General features: G+C 43.2%; 1 protein-coding gene across 5 annotated transcripts in view; it reads left to right on the top strand.

Moving 5' to 3' along the window:
* The window catches only part of FOXN2 (forkhead box N2), a 30,424-nt gene extending 18,168 nt beyond the window's left edge, over positions 1-12,256 (top strand). For 4 of the 5 annotated variants that reach the window (XM_041489377.1, XM_041489378.1, XM_041489379.1 and 1 more), the window contains exons 3-6: positions 692-816; positions 4,342-4,406; positions 7,419-7,487; positions 8,416-12,256. In XM_041489377.1, coding sequence (XP_041345311.1) covers positions 692-816; positions 4,342-4,406; positions 7,419-7,487; positions 8,416-8,942 — 786 coding nt within the window. In that variant the 3' untranslated portion in view covers positions 8,943-12,256. The remainder of the gene's footprint in view (positions 1-691; positions 817-4,341; positions 4,407-7,418; positions 7,488-8,415) is intronic. The other variant, XM_041489382.1, reaches the window with a different exon arrangement.
* Positions 12,257-22,199: the final 9,943 nt, after the last annotated feature.

Below are 22,199 nucleotides of genomic sequence, written 5' to 3'. Positions count from 1 at the left end.
GAAGTAGCAGGCTCAAAAAAAAAAAAAAAAAAAAAGGGTTCTTTATTTAGTAAATTTGTGAAGAAGGCTTTGAGACAAGCAAGAGATGCTTTGTCTTCCTTAAGTTTCAATATACTAAATGTAATATCAAGAATGACTAGCACAGGGGTGATTACATTCATTAGGTTTACAGATTCTGAGAAAGTGGGAATAATCCATTTTGTAGCTGGACATTGAGCAAGATCCTTTTCCAGGGTTGTGTAAAGTTTAATGAGTATGTGTCTATATCTAAACCAAGGGGAAGGTGCTTTGGTTTCTTACCTAGAAACCTGCTAATGAAAAGATTGCTGATCAGTTTACTGATGCCTGGACAGGTCCCTAAACTCACAGCTGTGTTTATTGAGTGTTAAAATAAGGTTTACAGCATTTAGGGGACAAATGGGAATGGGGCTTTAGAGAAGGGGTTTTGGAGATGCTATCACTACCTGCAAGATGGATGCTTCCAGAGTGTATAATGAGGGTCTCGGGGCCATTTTCTCCATTTTGGGACCATCCAGGATGGAACTGCCTGTGGATGTTGTGTGTCAGCTGTGCAGTGGTGTGTGCCTACATGCAGTCATTGCACTGTGCTGCAGCTTGGGGATATTAAATCAGAAAGGACTGTAGCAGCCTGGTCCTGGATTTTCTAATTCGCTGTGTTTCTTCATTGCAGGTGAATGGAAAAGGGTCCTTGTGGTGCGTTGACCCAAAATATAAACCTAATCTTGTCCAAGCACTGAAAAAACAGCCTTTTTCCTCAGCACTTGCATTTTATACTCCGCCAGCGTCGCCACCCAGGTAGGTGGAGTTCTCATCCAAGCAGGACACGTTGCTCCAGGTGGCAGAGGGTGTTGAAGTGCTGTATCTGCTGCCACCCGAGAGCAGAATTTGAGTGGGCCTTAGGTGGGACCAGCTGGGTGAGGTGGGGAGATGCAGTGAGCCCAGGCTTCCCAGACAGCACATCTGGGTGTGTTCAAGTCTCTTATTAACTGTGGGAGAGTTTAAATGAAGAAGGTCAGGGGTGTGCTGGCTGCTTTCTGGAGAGCCCAGTTTCTGCAAGAGGGCAGGCAGTCCTGGGAACTGGAGCAAAATCCTCTTTCAAGCACAGTCCATCAGGACTCCTGCTGTGGAGGAGGTGGGTGTCTTCTCCTGTAAGTCACTTGTCTGGATATAAAATGTATCTGTTCTGTGCTGTTGTCTAAATTCCACAAGTGCTGAGATGCTGCCCTGAGAGGTTTGTTTTTCTCTAAGGGTGTTTAAAAGCATTTTGCAGCAGGGATGGAAAAGACAGCCTTTGCCATAAGCGTAGTGTGAGGTGGGGCATGCAAGAATTCTGAAACCAGGACTTCTTACCAACACAGTTTAAGATTAGGCACTAGATTTTGGAGAATTTGAAGTCAAACTCGTGTAGAGTTTGACTCAGAGTTCCTGAGCAGAGGAAGAGGAGCAGCAGCTGGGTCAGCCTGTGGAGGCAGGGGGACGGAACGCAGCGCAGCACGTTGGGTGAGCTCGGTTCTGAGGAAGGCATGTGGCTGGTTTGTCAAGTCCAGGAAAGAATTTGGGTGAGATAAGAGGTCATTAAGGTGTTTGTACATTGCCCTATGCCTTAACCTTACTGCAAGGAGCTCCCTTAACAAGCAGGAGGAGCTGGGATTCCTGGAGCAGGATGTAAGACTGACACTGAGCAGACATTTCTCAGGGTCCAACAGGACACTGACCCTGGGAGCTGGCACCCCTCTGCAAGCCTTAGAGGCTCAGGATTTTTGTGTGGCATGGGCTTGTCCAGTGGGGTTTGTAACCCACAGGATATAACCAGTTGTGTCTGGTGTCTCTCCAACCCAGGGCCATCCTGGGCTGGAACAAGCCAGGCGGAAGTATCCTGTTTTCCAGCTTTCTCTTGGAATTGGGAGCACTACTAAAATAACCCTGAAACATTTAAGTATTAAGAAATAGTCAGATTAGGAACTGTGAGATGACTGCTGGTATTGCTTGAGGTTTGTGGGAATAAAGATTGTTGAAATGTCTGTAATTGGGCTCTAGAGGATAATGCTTTTACAGGCTGTAATGTCTCTTGTGTAAGGGTATGGACCCCTGGTTCAAGTGAAGGTTTGGTCCTCAAAAGCTTTAATGCTCTGTGTTAGTACAGCCAGACTTTGAAATGTAGACAATAATACAGATGGGAAGTTGTCTGTCCTGCCAGAGGTGCAGAGGATTGACAGACTCAGCCTAGGGCTGGGTGTTCAGAGCCTTGACCAGTTAAGCTTTTAAAATCTCCAGGGTCTCATAGATCAGTGCAGCTTAAGTTGTGTTAAGTGTGGTTTACTTAGCTTGGATAAATGCAACATACCAAACTTAGGTGTGAGGAAGGAGACATTTCATCTGCATGCTTAAGTACTTGGAAGAGCAGGACTTTAATTTGAAGTGTTGTTTTTGGTAACTTTTTTTTTCCCCTTTACTGAAGGACTAGTCACACTTGCCAACAATTACAAGGAAATCCTGGATCTAATGAAGCCACATGGCAAAATTCCCACTGACTTCAACACGGGAAGGGTTTTGCAGTGCTTGTATTTATGAGTACAAGAAAATAAGAAACAACATATTAAGATACCAAACTGCTCCCTAATGAAAGCTGGTTTATTTTCCTTCAATAATAAAAAACATTTATGTGACTTTTCATCACACCCAGAAAAACAGATTTATTTTTTCCCCTTCCATGCTTAGATTTGATTTAAATTTTGGCCTAATTTTGGGGAAGGGCCCCCAAGGATCTGCTTTGTTGTAGAGAAGGAGGAAGCCCAGAGGTTCAGCTGGAGAGAGGCTGAAATACTGTCCAAATTTATCTTCAGAGTGATCCTCAAATTCAGCTGTGGCAGTCTCTGAATTTTCCAGTGGGAAGATTGGTGTTCATGATTATTTTACAGTGTGTTTGTGGGGAGTCTGCCTATCATTCAGCACAATTTTAAAATAAAATTTAGGCTCTTGCTTTGAACAGAAGCTTTCCAAAACTGTAATCTGTGTCTAGTGACACTGAAATTTGTATTATCATAGATGATTGGCATGCCTAGTGCATTTTATTTCTGCACAGCTTGTTCAACAAGTCTTTGTGAAGCCCCTGGCTGCATTCTGGTTCTAGTGCTACACGAATGACAGCCCTGGGGACAGCCACAGTCCTCATCCTGTTCATACCTTATGCATGGCTCGTCTTAATCAATACCAGGCATTAATTCACTTTGGGGGAACTCTATGTGGACATGATTTTTGAAGGATCTGAGCTTAGACAAAAGGATGATGATGTTTAGCATCTCTTTGTGCAATGGGTCCGAGGGCTGCAAAGCCAGCCATTTTGGGTTAGACCATTGCTTCCCTTTATTTTTATTTTTTTTCCCCCCACCCATTTTTGGATCTGTTCCCTTTACACTCTATGGTTGCTACAAGAAAAGATACCAGACAGTGAACCCTATTTTTGCACATTTTTCCTATTCAGCTGAGGTTTCTCTTGCACATTGGGCTTAAAAATTCTGTCATCACCCTTCAGATTGTTCTAGCAGCATATAAAAGATACACATTGCTACATTTCATGCAATTTTAATAGTGTGTACTATTTTTGTTGTAGTTACTTCTAAATGCTCACTAATATATTTATAATAAACTGAATAATTAGGGCTGGGTGTGTAGCAGAAAAAAAACCAAACATGTGAAAGCTTTAACTTGCCCTTTATTTTGTGAGGGATTTAAGGGTACTTTGGAGCAAAGCTGGTCTGATTATGAAAAACCACCCTGGATAGCATCAACTTTAAAATCAGCAGTTGTCTTGACTTGTTTTTGTTGTTTGTTTTGTTGGGGTTTTTTTTTGCTCTTCCACAGGTCTTTGCCTACTACTTTTTGTTTTTGTTAATTGCCCACCACTGCTTGGAAAAGCAAATGATCACAACTGGTCCTTACTTGTCCTCTGAGCATCCCTATATGAGCTAATGTTCTGTTCATGTGTAGGTTTTATGTACTAAAAAATACATATCTTTGTTTAAAATCCAGCCTTTAGCAGGTATAGAAAATCTGTAGAAGTCAGTGTTGCCAACAGTGTTTTTGCTCAGTGTGTGTATTTGGAGGTGTTTTCCAAATGCTGGTGATGGCTTCAATAGTGCTACACAAACAAACCAGTGCTGAGCCATTACTGAGGGCAGCAGAAATCGCTTGCCTTCCTGTGGTGAATAGGGTTGGTTTTGTTTTTAGCCTTCTCTGATCATAATATTGTGTCTGCTGTACTTTGTACAAATCATTTGCCTGATCAGGGCTTGGCTTTGAGCTGTTGAATTTCTTTTTCAGTAGGTCGTCGTCCCCTCACTACCTGACTTCAGTCCTTCAGCAGAATCACGGCCGAGCTCTCAAAGGTAAACTTGGAATTTTCTTTCACTCTCCTCCCCTGGTTTTGGTCACAAGCATGGACTGCAGCCCAGCTGGTGTTGTCTCAGTCCCTGCTCTGAAGGGTTTGCTAGATGACAAAAGAACTCCGATGTAGTACAATCCATGTGTGTTATATTAGCTACTCATGTGTTAATTTTAAATCCACGAGGTGAAGTTCAAGGTGTAATTGGGGCCATCTTGTTCTGACAGCAAAATATTCAGCACATGCATCACTCCCAAGTATGACCTACTTAATGAATAGTTCAGTAGAAAATGAATCTGAAAACTGAATCATCTCTTTATCAGTTTTATTGGCCAAGAGCTGAGAACCAAAGGTAGCAAATATTAGTGTATAAAACTTGTGGTACCAAGAGGGAGCTAGAAAGTGTGCTGGGGCTTGCAGCATTTCTTTTGAAGAAGTCTGTTGAACACAGCTCTTGCACCTCACTAATAAAGCTTAATTAGCTTGTCCTAGACAACAACAAAACAAAACAAATTGATTTTTAAGTGCTGAAAAGTGAACAGTACTCATGTTTTAAAGGGTTGAGTAACAAAATGTGTTGCAGAGGAGTGTTGTTACAGCTCTTTCAGCACGATAGTGAAAGGCACTGCCCAGGTGGGACCTGAGCAGACACCCAGCTCCCTGATTTGCTGGCTCAGTAGGCTTAGAGGTGAGAAGGTTGCTTTTAGTTTTTGGCCACAAACCAGGAGCTTTGATTAGGCAGTAAAGCCAAGGCTTTTTGGAGACCAGACAGCTGCCTGGCCCACAGGTGATGATGGCCATGCACCCCAGAGGTGGCATCTGGCTGCCAAGGAAACATCTCTTGGCTGGCTGGCTGCTGCAGGGCTGCTGCATCTGGCGTTCTCAGGGCTTGGTGGAGAACACAAGAAATCCCTCTCCTAAGGATTTTGCTGCTGGTGTGTCCTGTGACAGGTTTGGAGGTTGCCAGTCTGATGTTGCCTCATCCATTTAGCTACAGCAGAGGTGCCAAAATAATGGCAGGTATCTGGTATCACTTAGTTTCTGCTTGTGGGGGAGCCTGTTCAGCATTTCTCTGGCATTAGAGGCAAGCCATTCATGTTCCTGGGGTCCCACACAGCAGCTCCTGTGCAGATGAACAGAATTCCTTGTAATAAGGTGCTTCCTCAGCCATTCTGCTGGAGAAGTGTAAATTTGGGAAATACTGCACTGTTGAGAAGAGCAATCACAAATGAAGCCAAAGCACATTATCAGTGACACAGAGCACTGCTAAGAAGCCACTGCAAAAGTGCCTCTCCTCATTCTTTGGAGTGTTAAGGTGCAGAAATACTCTTTGTAGGTAGTAATCCTGCATTGCATTAATGCCTCTGATTGCTTGTCATTTTAACAAGGTGGTGCTTATATACTGACATCAGATGATCAAATAAAATGTCTGGGATAGCAAGTAAGGAATGGGAATATTTCACTTCCTGATTACACTAGTGGAGCAAAGTAATTGTTCATGCTTTATTTTTCTACTTCTTTTTGTCAGTTGAGTGCATATAACCTATGAATTCAGGGGCTCTGTTTCTGCCAAAGAAAGCCAAAGCAGAAAGAAAAAAAAATAATAATTGTATGAATACAATGGGGTAGAGCCTAAAGTGTGCTGGATTTAAAATGAAAGTCACAGAAAACAAGGGGGGAAATGTGTATGTTTTATAAGCTGTGTTGGAAGCAGCAGCTCAGTCCCCTTCCCATGTTGGTACAACATTCCCAAGGTGTCATGTTCTTCAAATTTCTCCTTGACCAGGGTGAAATTAGGGAGAATTACCAAGATAAGGAAGCCACACTGACAAACTCTGCAGTCCCCCTCCCAATACTACCCTCCCCTTAAATTCAGTAATACAGTTAATGCCTGTAATGTGGGGAAGAAAGCAAATGCTATCAAAAATGACACTGCTGATGTTTTGCTTTAACAGTTCCCCCCACAGTTCCAGTTCAGCAGAACTGAGAGCCTGTTCTGCTTGCTGCTGGTCCCTTCCAGCCCTGTTCTCCACTCGCTGCTCATGCATATGTACATACCTACCCACACCTCAGATGTGATCTTCTGCTCTCAGACACCCAGGCTCTTGTGAGAGCTCACTGTCTCTGTGCTCCTGTTTTGCCTGGTTAGTCCACCATACCCATTTCTGTTCTGTATAAGGAGCATTCATCCTCCATTGCAGAAGTGAGCCAAAGAATGGATTGGATTTCCTCTTCTTTAAAGGGTGCGAGCGTGTCCTGAAATGAGTGGAAAAGGCGTGCTTGTTTCTTTTCCCTTTCACCTTGTTCTGGTTAGAAATGTCACTCTCTGCCCTGTTGTCCTCGAGGTGCCTTTCAGAAATGTAAGCAATCTACTCTGCAAAGGATGGCATTTTGCAGCAGTGCTCCTCACTGCAGCTGACAGTGCCACAATTCACCTCAACCTTTTCTACGTGCCTATTTATTATTTAGATCCCCCTGCTTTCTAGATTGAGCAGTTCAGTGCCCTTTCCCCCTGTGAAGTCTCAATTTCTTCCATTTGACTTACTAGTGTGGAAAATTCTGCTGGAGGAGGGAGGTGTGCTGAATTAGTGCTGCATTAATGCGCCCTGCACATTCACACAGCCAGGCTATGGAGCTGCTGAGGTGCTTTGCTGTGCCATGGGTCTAATCTTTCTCTCCCAACTGGTACAAACAAAAGGCACTTGTTAAGTATAGCAACAGCATTGTCACATGAAAGTCTAATTGTGTCACTGATTCTTGGCTTCAGTGAGTGCAACGTGAGAGCTCGGCCTTTGAGTGTCATAGTTAAGGTATGAGACTGATCTGGAACAGTATTGAGCTGTACAAGGGTCATGCTTTGTCTGGGTTTGTACATTCCCCCCACCCTTGCTCTTTGGTGTAGGCCAGTACACGCAAATATATTTATATATGTGTGTGTGTATTTTTTGTATATTTTAGAGGCCTCATCTTGTCAGGCTCACCTGAGTTCTAACATTTTGCTGCTTCTGCTTCACAGAATCTGATATTGATGCTGCTACTGCAATGATGCTGTTAAATACTTCCATTCAGCAAGGGATGCTGGACTGTAAGCATAAGCCATTTTACTCTTGTTTTTCTTCTCTACTCACTGACTAAATACTTTCTGTATAAAATTTCAGGAAACACGTATGGTCTAGTTTCCAAACAGTAAGAGTAGTCAAGAAGTAATTCTGGTTTAATTATTCTTTCAGCTAGCATTGCAAGAGAATTATTAGAAGCAGCCTTTTTTTTCTTTCCCCGTTAATTTGGATTTTTTTCTGCAAAGTTCTATCCCTGCCCTCTCTGTGCTAGATAGTAAGAAGAGTTTCTTGGCTACTTTGATGCCTTGTGAAGGCTGACCTAGAAGAGAGACTAGATGGAGTTAAAGAATAAAGTAGATATTTATTAGAAGGCCTCAATGGGTACACCTTGGGCAGCACAAGAGTCCAGCCAGGGCTACACCCCTGGTGAACCCAAAATGGTCACAAAATGGATGACTGGTCACGGGGTCTCTCACTTTTATAAGTTCTGGTCCATTTGCATATTGGAGTTAATTGTCCAATTATAGCTTTAGCTTATGAAGTCCCAGCCTTCTTGTTTTTCCTCTCTTCAGTCTACAATTGTTTATGCTCTTGGGCCTGAAATTTGGATCATTTCTCCTTGGTCCCCAGCTAGAGAAGGAATTGTTTTGTCTAAATACTTTGTGAAGAGAGCATACCATCCCCTAATACGAGGCTCAGAACTATACACTAAAGGAGCACAGAATATGAAAAACGTAAAAGCCAAAACCAGAGGCATCATTTCCCCCTCTGCTCCTCTAGCTCTTAGCTGAGATTAGGTGGTGACTGTTGTCCTCTGTGGGTGACAGTAAACGGGCACGTTGTGGCTTCAAGTGCTGGAATTCAGTTTCCCTTGCAGCCAGCCAGGCACAGGTGCTCGTGGTGCAGGTGATCTCACTGGGGCATTTGCCTGCTGACACATCTCATTTCTCACAGGTGAGAAACCTCAGCCTCTGAAGACACCCAAGAAGAGGAGCTACGGCAGCGCCTTCGATGCCCCCAGCTCCATCAACCTGCCCGAGAACGATTCCGCGGCCGCCAACATCGACCCGAGCGAGGATCACAACTACAGCGCCAGCAGCATGGGCTCTATGGGCTCCCAGCGCTGCGCCTCCCGCTCCAGCGTGTCCTCCCTGTCCTCCCTGGACGAGGTGTACGAGTTCATCTCCAAGGCCAGCCACGAGGGCAGCGACGGCAGCGAGGGCTTTCACAGCGAGATGGACACGGACGGCGACTACGAGGACGATCCTCTCGGAGACAGTGGCTATGCATCCCAGCCTTGTGGAGATACCTCTAAGGAGAGTCAGCCCAGCCAGAAAGTACTCGAGGAGCTGTGTCAGGAGATCGATGAGGAGCTGAAGGAAGCAGCAGGGTCTCTGCTCCACCTTGCTGGCATCCAAACGTGCTTGAGCTCCTTAATAAGTACTGCAAAGACCCACTGTCACAAGCAGAGGAAAAAATAATATGTTTGTCAGTGTTGAATATATACATATATTTTTTTTAATTGTGGCAATACTCTTCTACTTTTGCCCTTCACAAGGGAGATCAAAGCCATAAGAGGACTCACTGCTTTTTTTTTAATTTTTGGCGCAAACTATAATTTAGCCATTTATTTTTAAATCACCACCTAAAAATATTTAATCTTCTCAAATTAGAAGATATGCATGACTTGTGAAAACCCAAAAGCATACTTCTTAATGATAGCTTCTTAATTTTTTTTCTTTTCAATAGCTGACTTTTTTTTTCAGAGATGGGTTTGTTCAGATGCACACTGTGGATCATATTTACATCTCTGCTGGCCCCATCTGCAGAGGTGAATTTTGTTCTGTCGAAGGGCTCTGACTTCCATGTAAAGGATTCAGATTCATTTTGCAATAAGAGAATCTCTTTATAGTTCCTAGACATCCTTCAGCCAAAAAATGGTTTTTTTGTGGTATGTTGAACTTTATCCCTATTTTTCTTTTAAAATCAGTGGTGATTACTTACATCTTCCTGTAGATTATGCCTTTTTTTTATTTTTAATTTTCTGTTCAAAAATGGGTAAGCAGTTCTGTTGGAGTGGGTTTTAACAGTACTGTACATACAAGGATGCCTTAAGTATGTTGCAGAATTGTATACAGCTATCCAAGGTCATCTTTCCTGTTGCTGAAAGGTAGCATGATGTGCCATAAATGTTCTCACCAACGTGAAGCTACTGCTTCCACCAGGTGTTGGGCAAGCTGGGTGAAAATTAGGAGCAGAGCCACTTAGGAAACCAATGTCCACTGTTGAAAACAGTGCTGGATTCAGCCAAAAGTTAACCTTTCCCTAAGGGAGTATTTTCCTGGCTATTTGAATGCCTTTCTTAGACTAGTGTGGGTTTTTTTGCCCCTCTTTTCTTTCTGTTTTTTTTTTCTTATTTGTCAGTCTCTTCATGAATCCTGTCCTAAGCTGTCTACTTCCAATGCAAACACAGCCATGCTGCTGAAGGTCTGTTGCTCTGAGGGCCCATTCCAGTGCCTCTTGAAGACAACAGTGGTGCTCCTGCTGATTCAATGGCTGTTGGATCAAGCCTGAAATATTTGAGGTTCTTGGTGTTTTGGAATTTAAAGCACAAACACTAGGAGAGAAAAAAAAAAGTTGTTTTTTGCGCTTTTTTTTTTTTGGTTTGTTTTTTTTTCTTTTTACAATTCAGTTTTAAGAATGATTAGTTTTATTTCTTGAAAGGGAAGGAAAATACTCTGCTTCATTCCTGTTAGCCTACACCTGTAACAGGGCAATGTGTGTGCAGACGTGTGTGTGTTCTGGCTATCACAAGTGCTGCATTAGCCAATTAGATCTGATATTGGATGTAATGCTGATGGGTAGTAGGGGTAAAACTCACCATTTAAAGGAAAATTAAGTACTAACAGCAGTGGTTCTTAGGATTTCAGGAGCTGAAGATGTGAATGCTTGGTGGAACTGCTTCTTCTTGCTCATGGGTTGCTTTTGAACTCTCATGGAAAACTGTGAAGGGCAGAGCTTGTGTCAATGTGAAAAGGAGGATTCAGATACACAGAAATACTGTGAGCAGCCTGAGGTTTTGCTCGGTGCCAAGATTTCAGTGTCACACTGTTGAACAGGGGTGCTGCTGCCTGGCTCCTGCTGAAGTGGTTGCAGCTTTCTGTAGCTTCCAATGAAAGCTGGACCAAGGTCCAGGTATTCTGGAAGCTGTGTTCGTAGTCAGCTCCATGGTTTGATTTGGTTCTGAATTATTTTTTGCCTCAGATAAACTTGGAAGATGTTGTTGAGAGTGTGGCTGTGCTGCTGTTAACCCTGAAGTTGGTGACAATGACTTCAGCATATCTGAAGGATTGGGATGCTAACAGTGCATTTAATCACCATATGCAATGACCAGTGAGAACCAGTTCCTGCTCAGCAGTTAGCAGCAGAAGCTGCATCCCATCCATCCTTACAGCTGGGAGAACTGGAATGGTGGAAGGGGGGAGCAGTGGCAGCCTTTCCCTGGGACACAGAGCCGTGCAGCGGGGCCGTGCTCTTCCTGCCCTTCCTGCTTTGCTGTCTTCCCTCTCTGCTTCCAAAGGGGAAGGCAGATGAGCTGTGCCCCTGCCCTGTCCCACCACCTTGTCCCAGGCCTCTGCCCGCTCGTTTGGCAGCAAAGGCCGACAGCTCAGTTGTGGAACACCTCTCTTGGCAGTGGGAGAAGAGCTGCCCTTCCTTTCTCTTACATATCTGTTGGGTTCGGGTTTGTTTGCCACCTCAGTTAAAGACCCTGGTGTATATAGTATAAATGGAGTATAATTAAAAGTTATTTTGATTGTTGGGCTTTGGGTTTTTTTAGTGATATATGTAAAATGTTGATGCCAATGGTTGACTTGGATACATTTTGGCAAGAAAAGTATTAATGAACCACATTCAGTTCTTTAAATGCAGTGAAGAAGTGTATGAGACCTGTGTTCATGGGAGGTTGCTCTGTTCAGGGTAAATCTGGTGTGATTACTGTACAGACCTATACTGGCTTTTCAGATTCCAACCCTAAATTACTGATCTGCAGAAGTCACATCAAACATTTTTAAATACAACTGCAAAATGGAAGTCGTGTGGTTTGCAACTTTTCAACAACCTGAAAAGTACAAGCTTTAATTAAAGCAAAGTATACTCATACACGTTAATAATGGTGTGGTCAAAATATTTATTGAAAAGAAAAGGTAAAATATTTTAAATGTTGCACCTGCTATTTTATCTTAAAGCACATTCTTCACACCTAACTGCCAGTGCCATTATCAAGTCAGTTTTATAAATGTACATTTCTTCAAACTAAAAAGTGCATAATTAAAAGTATTATGTTACTGCCATATAGTGATATAAAACATTTTATAATTGCCAATTCATTGTAACTATTATTTATTGAAAAGTGAATTGTAAGAATGCTTTCTGATCAAATGAACCAGAGTTGTTTTAAAACCATTCCCGTTAGCTTGTTTCTAATGTAGCATAAGCAGTGTCCTTGGGTTTGTTTAGAATAATTTTGCCAGTAGGTGACCAATTCTAACCCTTTTTCCTCTGGTTTAGTCCTTTACCCGTTTTAAAGACGATTTACAAAAGTTTAGTTTTTGTATGCTAATCTCTGTTAATTAAAATGTTTATAAATTTTATTTTTACCAAAGAGATGCAATTCATTATGACAAAATATTGCAGAATAAACTTTGTTTTATAACATTTGTGACTTTTCTGCCCACATTTTTCATTCAGATGATCAAAGGGGCTTTTCTAAAATAAACAGCATTGCAAACAGAAAGCGCTGTGTTCTCTCTTTGTCTGCAGGCCCTGCCTCTGGTCTCAGATGGTGCTGAACATTCCACCTTCCCATTTAAACTTCTTCCACGAGACTGGACCAGTGTCAAAAGCCCAATGTGTGATTCATTGTGGGTTGGTTAAGATGTTTGCATGTGTCTGGAAGTCATCTGTGAAATACCTATCAGTCCATAGCAGGATTTGCTTACAGTCCCATTCATCCATAGCTGGCCCCTTATGTTTGAAGAGCATAATCTCATTAAGGTTTCACCCTTTAACCTGTAACCTAAGGAATGTTTTGACATCTTGGAAATTGCTGAAAACTCTACTGCCTAACTTCTGCCCTCCTGTGCAAAGCACTTGTTTAAGCAGAAATAGCTTGAATCTTTTGCTGATGAAACATCTGTGATTGTTTGCTGTTCTGTGCCTGTATTGCTGTGGCCAAGTTGCTTGGATGAGACTCAAAGATCAACAGCCTAGTACAAGACAGGTAATATAAAAAATGAGTCCCTGGATAAAGCAGCATAGGTCTTGCTTGGGTTTGGGGCTTTTTTCAGTGTTTACTTTCTCTAGATAATGATTTATTATGTCTGTTGGTTCTTTATAGAGAAGGCCTTATGGAAAGCACACAGGTGGGAAAAACCCCTCTTACTAGCAGAAATAATATTCCCCATCCCATTTTATACCTCAGCTTGCTGCTCCTGGGCCAGCTTTTCTCTCAAATGCACACACATGGTGTGTGTCCTTCCAGTGCCCGAGAGGAAGGTTTCCACCAGAGGAGGAAAATGTGACATGGTGTTTGTCTCTATTAAAAGCAGACATTGGTCCATCTCTTGCATTTTTATTTGTTTAACCCACTGGTATCACTGAGTTGAGCTTGCTCTCTAGGATCTGATGACAATACAACCTTCTCAGTACTTCAGGTGATAACAGTAGATGATAACAGAGACTTGTTTTATTGCTGTATCTAACAAAATTTAAATCACACATTACAGAATATATGTGCACTATTAATATATTTGACTTAGTGTTCATTTTAATAGACTAATAAGAGAACAACTGCTCTAATTAGTTTGGACAAAATCACAGCCATATATCATATGTTAATGATACCTTTCTAATTGTTATTTCACTATATTATTCTGAGAATCTTGAGCTTGTTGTTAAATTTCCCAGGAGTGCTTTCCTCTGTTATGACTTTGCTAAAAATGATCCTCTGTATGGAGCCACAACTCTCAAAATAAAGCATTAACTGCAGCAATTATGTACTTACACCAGCTGTATTTTAAGGACAGTTGTTGAAGAAATACCTAATAGATTAGATATATTTGGAAAAAATTGGTTGTCTAAATTTGACACTGACTATGGTTATTGTTTCACATGTTTTGAGGTTTCAGGTAGCTGTAAATGTTCTTATTTTGAGTAGTCTGAGTGAATACATGTAGCTTAGAGGTAATTACATAGTAGTCCAGCAGTGCTGTTACTGTGAACTTTCCCAGCATATTTTACCATAAAAATCTTCCCCCATGAGGGATAAAAACATCTGGGAAGGTGAAGCAATATCACCTCTGCTTGAATTTTCAGTCTTCAGATCAGTTGGGGATTTTTTTTCTCCCCTTTCCTCCCCTGAAAGCTGTCTGCTCTCACTGTTGTGAACTCCTTAGAGCTGACATAAAATTATCATCTGCCCTCTGCCAGGGTTCGTTTAAACAGCTCTTCGTTAAACAGCGGCCTGTTTATTTTCCTATTGCATCAGCACAAAAGCAATCATTTCCCTCCTTAGACTCTTGACTTGTTAAACAAACCAGAATTATTTGTTTTCTGTTTGGAAGACATGATCTTCATTCCTCTTAACCACTTTTCTGTACCTCAGTTCCATACTGAAGGCAGCCTGCTGGCACGTGCATGAGAAGAGTGAAAACCACTCTTCTGGAGTGCTTTTTTTGGAAACCTGGCCTCAATATTTCCCTGCTTTTGCAGCACTCTTGCCTGCATGGCCTTCACCTGCTCACATGCAGTTGACTAATCCTATTATCAGCTAGTACGTCCCTATCTGTGTTCTCCTCCATCACTGCCAAATGGTGAGGCCCCAGTCAGCAGGAAATTTGGTAGTTCATGACCTGCAAGTTGATTTAATGAGATCTGTCATGATCTTTGTGATCCCTCCTGGTGACATTCCTGCTCACCAGGAGCAACTTTTTAGCACAGCCTGCCCAAAATTAAGAAGGAAGGGCCTGTCTGTGCTCTTTTAATGTTCAGAGAAGGACATCCTAAATGTGTCCTAAATCTAGGTATGTCTGCCTGAGTGTTGCTTTCATGCTGGTTTCCATAATCCCCATTTCCTTGATACCTGGACTCTCCAGGCCCTAATGGGCAGTGTACTAGGCTGGACAGAATACCCAATTTCTGTGTCCATTCCAGAGTGCTGATAGCAGTTCAGAATCTGGGTATTTTCATACTTAGAAATGCAAGATGGGTCCTGTCAGACTAACCTCAGATGCTCTGATGTGCTTATGTGCTTTAGAGTTGCCAGGCAGGTGTTCAGAAAAATCTCTGTAGGTGCCTCTATCGACCTTAACACAGTATTGTTTTGAAAAACAGATTTTGTGACTCAAGGGCTTTTTTTAAAAATTTAATTAACTTGGTATCTTGATTCCTCACTAAAATCCAGTAGGTTCCCAGTTGTTACAAGTGCTAAAATTAGCTCAGCAAACTGAATTTTTGGTTATTTTCAGTAAGGGTACATTTTATTCTCTCTCACTGGCTTTGGAGGTTTCCATGCTCTGAACACAGTCAGGCCTCCACAAATAGCAGGCATTTTGCTTTTCTTTTGGCTCTGAATAATTTAAAAGATGAAAACTCCACCTGTTGAGCTTGGCTGTGATGTGCTGGCCGACACGTCCCGCTGTTCCGCGCAGGCTCTTCCCTGGGGTCAGGTGAGGTGTGGGCAGAGCTGAGCCATTCCAAAAGAGAAGATATTACCTTAAATCTCTGGGTATTAACTCCAGTGCAATCGTGTTGGCTGCTGCCTTAAAATATGATGTCACCTTGCCCCAATCACAGCCCATTTTCTGTGAGCGTGATGTGAACTCCCCAGAGAAGCATCCTCTGAGTGACAGCAGCATCCCGTGCTGCCGTTGCTAAGCGACAAGATTCGGCTTTCAGCAGGATCTAATTTTAAAGTATTTAACCCTAGATCTGTCAAGGTTCATTATTTCCAGTGTGCTGGTTAATCCCTACTTGTTGGTGCCCAACTTCACAAATGCCCTGCTCCCCGCAGTGGTGCTGTTTTATTTGTCACAGATAATGTCTCAGAATGAGGAGAAGCAAAAACGCCCCAGGTAGAGCTCGATACCAAATTTCATTTTACTCTGATCTATACACAGAAATATGGGACACAATTAGAGGTGAAAATCCTGTACTGTTCTGGGAATCTTCCCTTTGCTGGCTTGTGCAAGTGGCTCTCCCCTGCTTTCCTTCTAAGGAATGCTGAATTTCAAGTAAATGAGTGCTGATGGCAATAACAATTAAGCTTCAATTTTTAGTAATACTATGTGTCCTCTTGTTTCTTGCTGTATTTCATCTAGGTTAAGAAGCTTGTCATCTTACTTAAAGGCACTTGAAAAAAAGGATGTAATTTTGAAATTTGAGGGGGTTTTAATACAGGAAAACTTAAGTTCTTTTAAATCATTACAGATAATGATGAAGCTCTACAGAGAATTTTTGTTGGTGTTTTTTGTGGGGGTTGTTTGGTGTGGCTTTTTTTTATAGTTATCTGCATTTAATTTCTTTCTAAAATGTAGAGGCCTGGAATGCTACTCAGGTATTTTACAAAAAAAAAAAAAAATTCTAACCAGCTGTATCACTCTTAGATTAATTACTACACATCCCTGTAAGTGCACTCAAGTTCACTGCTACCTTCTTAATGTGATATCTCATTCAGCTCAGATAATGCTGCTGTAACTGGTCAGTATCATAACAACAATAATGAAAGAAAAAACACTGAGAACCACACAAGACCTTCTTCCCCCAAATGCAGTAAAATTTTTAAAAAAATTATTCATATTTTAAATGCTAATATAATTCATCTCAGCCTCATAATCCCACCTAGGATTCTTCCTTCTCCTGTTGTTAGGGTTTGAAACTGACACCACCTTGCTCCTTATGCTGTATCTCTTTCCCAATTCATACTAATCCACAAAGACAAACCTGTCCCTGCCAAGGCACATTTTTCCACAGTTGATTTGATCAGGATACTCTCCTGCTGCCTTTTAATCCCCCCTTCCACTGCTCCAAGTTCCCATTCCCATCTCTGGGCTCATGCTGCCCAAAAAACTGTTTATGCCTTTCTCCTCCTGTGTTGTGCCTTCTCCCTGTGCTGCCAGGGAGGAGCCCTGCCCCACATCTCCTCCATCCCCCTCTTCTTTTGCATCCTGGTCTTTACACACCAAAGACCTGGCTTTAGATCATTCCAAAAGTCCAAATTCTTCCCAGAGGCACTACAGTCCTTTTAAAAATAAACATAGAAAATAGATCATGAACAGGAATTGTTCTGATCAAAATGCTCCCTAAACTCCTGGTAGACCTCCCAGCTCTCTCTTCTCTCTGCTCATGTGTCTGTCTCTGGAGAGAAGACAAACCCACCACATCTTTGCTGTGGTAACAGCTCCAGGTTTGTGGATGGTCCTTGCATGGGTAAGTCAGGACTTCTTCCCAAGGCTTGCAGATCTGTGTCACAACTGGGGTACACAAGAGAGCATCCACTTCTTACTCCATAATCTTCACAATGCTCCTCCTCCATTATTTCTTTCTCTATTAAATCAGATAATTTCTCTTCTGGGATTTAATGTATATTGCTTTTATTTTTCTTTCTCCAGCAAACATGCAAGACCCTGGAATTTCAGTGTGGGCAGTTCTAGCCAGGCTGAGGTTTCTCAGCTATGGCCCCTGCAAGTGTGAAGCAAAGCAAGAAACGAGGCTGTAGAAGATGTACAGACCTTCAGCAAAAGATGGCAGAGCTAGGGAAGAGGTTTCATTTCCCTGGAGAGGGAGAATTTCACATTCAAAAATTGAGCTGTTACTAAGTTCTGCTGGTTTCTGGAGCGAGTATCAGTAAGGATTTGCTGTGGAGGGCCAGCAGTTCCTGCTGTTGCATGCAGGGCTGGTATGTGTTGTACCCACGTGGAATGTGAGCTGCAAAGTTCAACTCTGACTTATCACAGGCAGCTGCCTGCTCAGTTTTTCCATCTTCTCGTCCTCAGCAATTTCTTTTGGTACAAAGGCACCGCTCCCCTGGCCATGCACACACCCTATAGATGACTCAAGCTATTTAACCTATGGGCTGGGAAGGGACATGAGAGGGAGAGAGAGAGAGAGACTTGTTCTCATTTCTATTTTTAAATGCTATGGAAACACTGAAATGACGATAACAAATAATAATTAAGCTGGTCCGTGAGGTGCATTATCTGTACATACATATACCTTTTTTTTTTTGTTTTTTTTTTTTTACTACTTGCCTTTTTTTTATCAGAGCAATCAGGTTTTGCCGAGGTGAGAGGTTACTGGTAGGGAGCAGTGTGTTACAGTCACCATGAGAAATAACGAGCGTGCACTGTGAGCACACATCCTGCTGTTCAGACTTGCCGTTGCTACGATAACAGAAACAAAACACCAGTTTCGGGTGTTCGCAGCTTCCGAGGATGTGGTTTATTTGCTGATTGTGATAGTCTGATGACTGAAGATGGCTCTCTTCCAATCATTTTTGAAATTTTTCTGTCTCTTAGAAACCCTTTTGTTGTGAGTACTTTTGAGGACATAAGTGATGACAATGAAGTTTATTTTCCCAAAGCACAGAAAACATCCTGGATAACCTGAAATATCTTCTTTGTTTATTTCTTTACCTGCACCTATTCGCAGGGTCTGTGAGTAAAAGTTCTGACTAATAAGACAGATATGAAGACACGGTTTGAGCAGGAAGGGAGGAGAAATGAGCTTGAAAATAGGATGATTTTGAAACAATCACAGTCATTCTTAAACAAATTAGTTGTCTTGAGACAGCATGTAGAATTCAACACCCATTGTAGCAGCTGCTGAGCACAGACACAAGGGAAGGACAGCCTCTGTCTATCCTTTGCTATCTGTTTTCCTCATGGAAACAAAAATGCCATGAGTGTTGGGAGGGATTCCACACGTCACCTTTGAGCTTGCATTAAGCCCTGCTGCCATAACCTGTACTTATTCCTGTGGGTGTGGTACAGAAGGCTGTGTTTTGGGGGTCCTGTGCCAACCACCCCACAGCGCTTGGCATTCCACTCCCATGAGCTCTCTCACTCCAAACCTGTGCCAAGAGGAGCAGTCCCTTGCAATTCCTGAGGCAGTGCTGTGGAAGCCTCAGGACACCACGCTGCGGTGACACATCCCCGGGCTGCAGTGCTGGGACAGCCTTGCTCTCCAGGGAGAGGTGAGAATTAAGGATGTGCTTGCGAGGAAACAGAACAATGAAGACATTTTTTGCACAGCTGACGTTTGGGGAAGTAGTACTTGCAGCTGCCATGGCAAATCAAAAGGATGAATCTGAGAATTTCCTGCGAGAGAGTGAAGAAAACCTCAACCAACCAACAAACTTTTGTCACCTGTGTTTTTGGGGAAATTTGCTGAAGCTGTTTGCCAAGAGCCACCATGGGATAACTGATAATTTACAACGTCCTGACATTATAGGGACTCTGGGATCAGTGAGAAACTGAGCAAGAGACAGTACCACTTTAAAACACAAGAGGCTGGCCTGATTCTTAAGTACACTGCAGTAGGGCTGCTCTGATGAGCCTGTAAGTCCCGCAGCCAGCTCTCAACCTTAAAGCAGTAAAAGCACCCAGCTTTCATCTGCTCCTTTCACTTGTCCCAAGCAACTGGCATCGCCTCCTATGATAAATGCCCTATATGATGTACACTTGCGTCTTGTCACTCTGGGTGGATGCAGGCAAATAAATTCTGGGCTCTTCCACTCCGAGTGCTTGCTGCCCAGTCAGGAACGCTGCTGTTGTCAGTGGGAAGCAATTCATTCTGCCACACCTAGGCACTGTAATTCCCTGAGCTCAGTCTCCCAGCTTTCAGCTGTGACACCTCTCTGCCAGCATTCACTGCACCAGAGACGGGAGAACTGCATCATAAAAGCATCTTTGGAGGCAGCACAAACTCGGGAGTACTTGCAAAGTGTGTTCAAAGTATTTCAGTGTAACATTTCAATGAAAGACACATCCTAGAAAATGCAAACTTAAAAGTTGCAGGTTGGAGTCAAATGCAAAGGCTTTAAATAATTTTCCTACACAAAATGTACTGCACTGACATATAAGGATATACCATGGAAGGCATGCTGCTCTTCACCCTGATCTGCAGCAGTTGCAAACCCCATTTACTTTGCTAAAAAACTTCTTTAGGGGATGCAAAATGGAGTGGAAAGAGAAGAGTATCTGCTCAAATACTTAAAAACTAAAGCTTCCTTATTTCTTATTCCAGGATTGCTGTTTAAGCTTTTCTAGTCAAAGCAGAACAGCAGCAAGATCATTTGGATGAATGATGACAGTGTGTGTTTTGCCTATCTCCCCTTTTACACTTCCCAAAAATGCACAGTGCTGTTGTTGGCAATAGGGATCAGCAACATGTCCTCCAACACTAAGACTTCCTGTGGAGACACAAACATGTTTACTAATCTGGCCCCCGTGTCATATTTGGGGCTTGCCAACTTCACTACTGTGATAAGCAAAAGAACAGCACACACACACCATCAAAGCCTCAAAACTAAGGAAAAAAATTAGCTTCCATTATGGGCACCTTCTTTCCACTCCTACTTAAGGGGAACAAAGACAAAAGGAGGTAACAAAATGATGATTTATCACCTCTAGCACTACCCACTACTGAGGAACAGCTATGAAGACATTGTGCTGAAATCAAGTGGAAAAAAAATGATACCATGGAAACGGAACAAAAATAATAATTTGCTGCTACATCTCTGTCCTAGACCAGGAAGCCCTTAACCTGCAAATCGCCAGATGCTCAGCATATACTGGTGAAATCTCACCACATTTTTGCCTTATTATTCTTTTCCTTACACATCTGTTTCCAGTCATGTTCAGAAACAAAATTCTGCATTGGCTGAGTACCTGGCAGTACCAAATACACCTTTTATGATGTTTTCAGTTTCTGCTTGAAGTGTGCTGATGGTATATACATGTTTAAGTGTTTGGTCAGTCTGAGGATAAAGAAGCAAATATGAGGTAAGTAGCAGAGCCTCAGCAGTCTCGAAAGGATGGCTGAATGCTGGAGAAGCTCAGAGGTGGCCCTGAAACAGAGACCTACCTGCTCTCTGAGAGCAGAGAGAGAGAAGGGTCCCTCCAGAAACCCAAAACTGGAGAAGCTCAGAGGTGGCCCTGAAACAGAGACCTACCTGCTGGAGAGAAGAGAGAGAGAAGGGCCCCTCCAGAAACCCAGAATCACAGAATCACAGAGTTGTTAGTGTTGGAAGAGACCTCAGGAGAGCATCCATTCCAACCCCCTGCCAGGGCAGGGTCTCCTGGAGCAGGTGACACAGGAGCGTGTCCAGGTGGGGTCTGAATGTCTCCAGGGAGGGAGACTCCACAGCCTCCCTGGGCAGCTGTGCCAGTGCTCCACCACCCTCAGTGTAAAGAAATTCTTCCTCATGCTGAGGTGGAACTTCTTGTGTTTCAGTTTTCAGACATTGCTCCTCGTCCTGTTGCTGGGCACCACTGAAAAGAGCCTGGCACCATCCCCTTGGCACCTTGAGATACTTACATGCATTGGTGAGATCCCCTCTCAGTGATGCCCCAGAGCGTGGAATTTGAGTTTCTGCACTGAGAGGGCATTGCACAGCCTGGGATCTACCCGTGTTCTCCATCACTGGGATAGAATGGTGTGAAAAATGCGTATTTTATTACTGGCTTTTCGCAAATATTAAAATGAATATTATATGTGTTATGTTAGAAAGTTATTAATTTAACATTAATACATATAAATTAAATATAGGTTTTGGTTATAACATAATGTTAAAATAGAAACTATGTATGTGGGATACTTTTTTTAAAGAAAGGAATGAGGTACTCGTACCAGATAGCAGCCACAGGACACCTAAATCTTTCAGAGAATTTATTGCCCCATTATCAGAATAAACTAACTTCTTCGCACCTTGCTCAGCCCTGAAGACGCCGTAAGGATTCAGAGGAGGAAGCTGACACAGACCAGACAGAATCCTGTGTTTGAATGGCATTTATGCATCACGTATGAGGTGTATGAATATGCAACAGGCTATTGCTTTTAAGGGTTAATCCTCTGTTGACGATGTCCTTTTTTGGGCTTATTTTGCCCAGGAAGAGGTACCCGGACTGTCCGTAACTCTTTGTTTTTATTGTCTCATATTGTCCTAATCCAAATTGCCCAAATTTTTATTACTCTAATTACACTGCTATTTTTATACCCATTTTATTACATTAAACTTTTGACATTTTACAAACAAGCGAGTGGCGTTTTCCACAGCGGGCCCCTCAGTATCTCCTGCGGGCTGCGGCCGCGGGCCCTGCCACCGCTGCGGGCTGCGGCCGCTCACGGAGCCGCTTTTGTTCCCCGGCTCCGCCACGGGCCCGCAAACACCGCGCCTGCCTCGGGGGCTGAGCGTGCCGCGGCTCCCGCGGCTCCCCCTGGCGACAGCGCTGCCGGCCGGGGAGCCGCGGGACCGGCGGGGGCGCGGTGCCAGGCAGGGATGGCGCCGGAGCACCGCTGGCCGCCCCCCGCCATCGCGACTGTCGCAACATGAACGTCCCAGCCCCGTTCGCGGGCGAAGCTTTTTGGGCGGGGCGGCCCCCCGTAGCCGTTGCCGTGGCAACGGGCGGCGACGGCGAGCGCCTCGCCGGTGTCACGTGACACGGCCCGCAGATCGGAAG

This window comes from Pyrgilauda ruficollis, unplaced genomic scaffold, assembly GCF_017590135.1.
Source record: "Pyrgilauda ruficollis isolate IOZ18807 unplaced genomic scaffold, ASM1759013v1 scaffold93, whole genome shotgun sequence".
Taxonomy (NCBI): Eukaryota; Metazoa; Chordata; class Aves; order Passeriformes; family Passeridae; genus Pyrgilauda; species Pyrgilauda ruficollis.
Note: the sequence above shows the minus strand (reverse complement) of the source record. Positions and strands in the feature narration are given on the sequence as shown.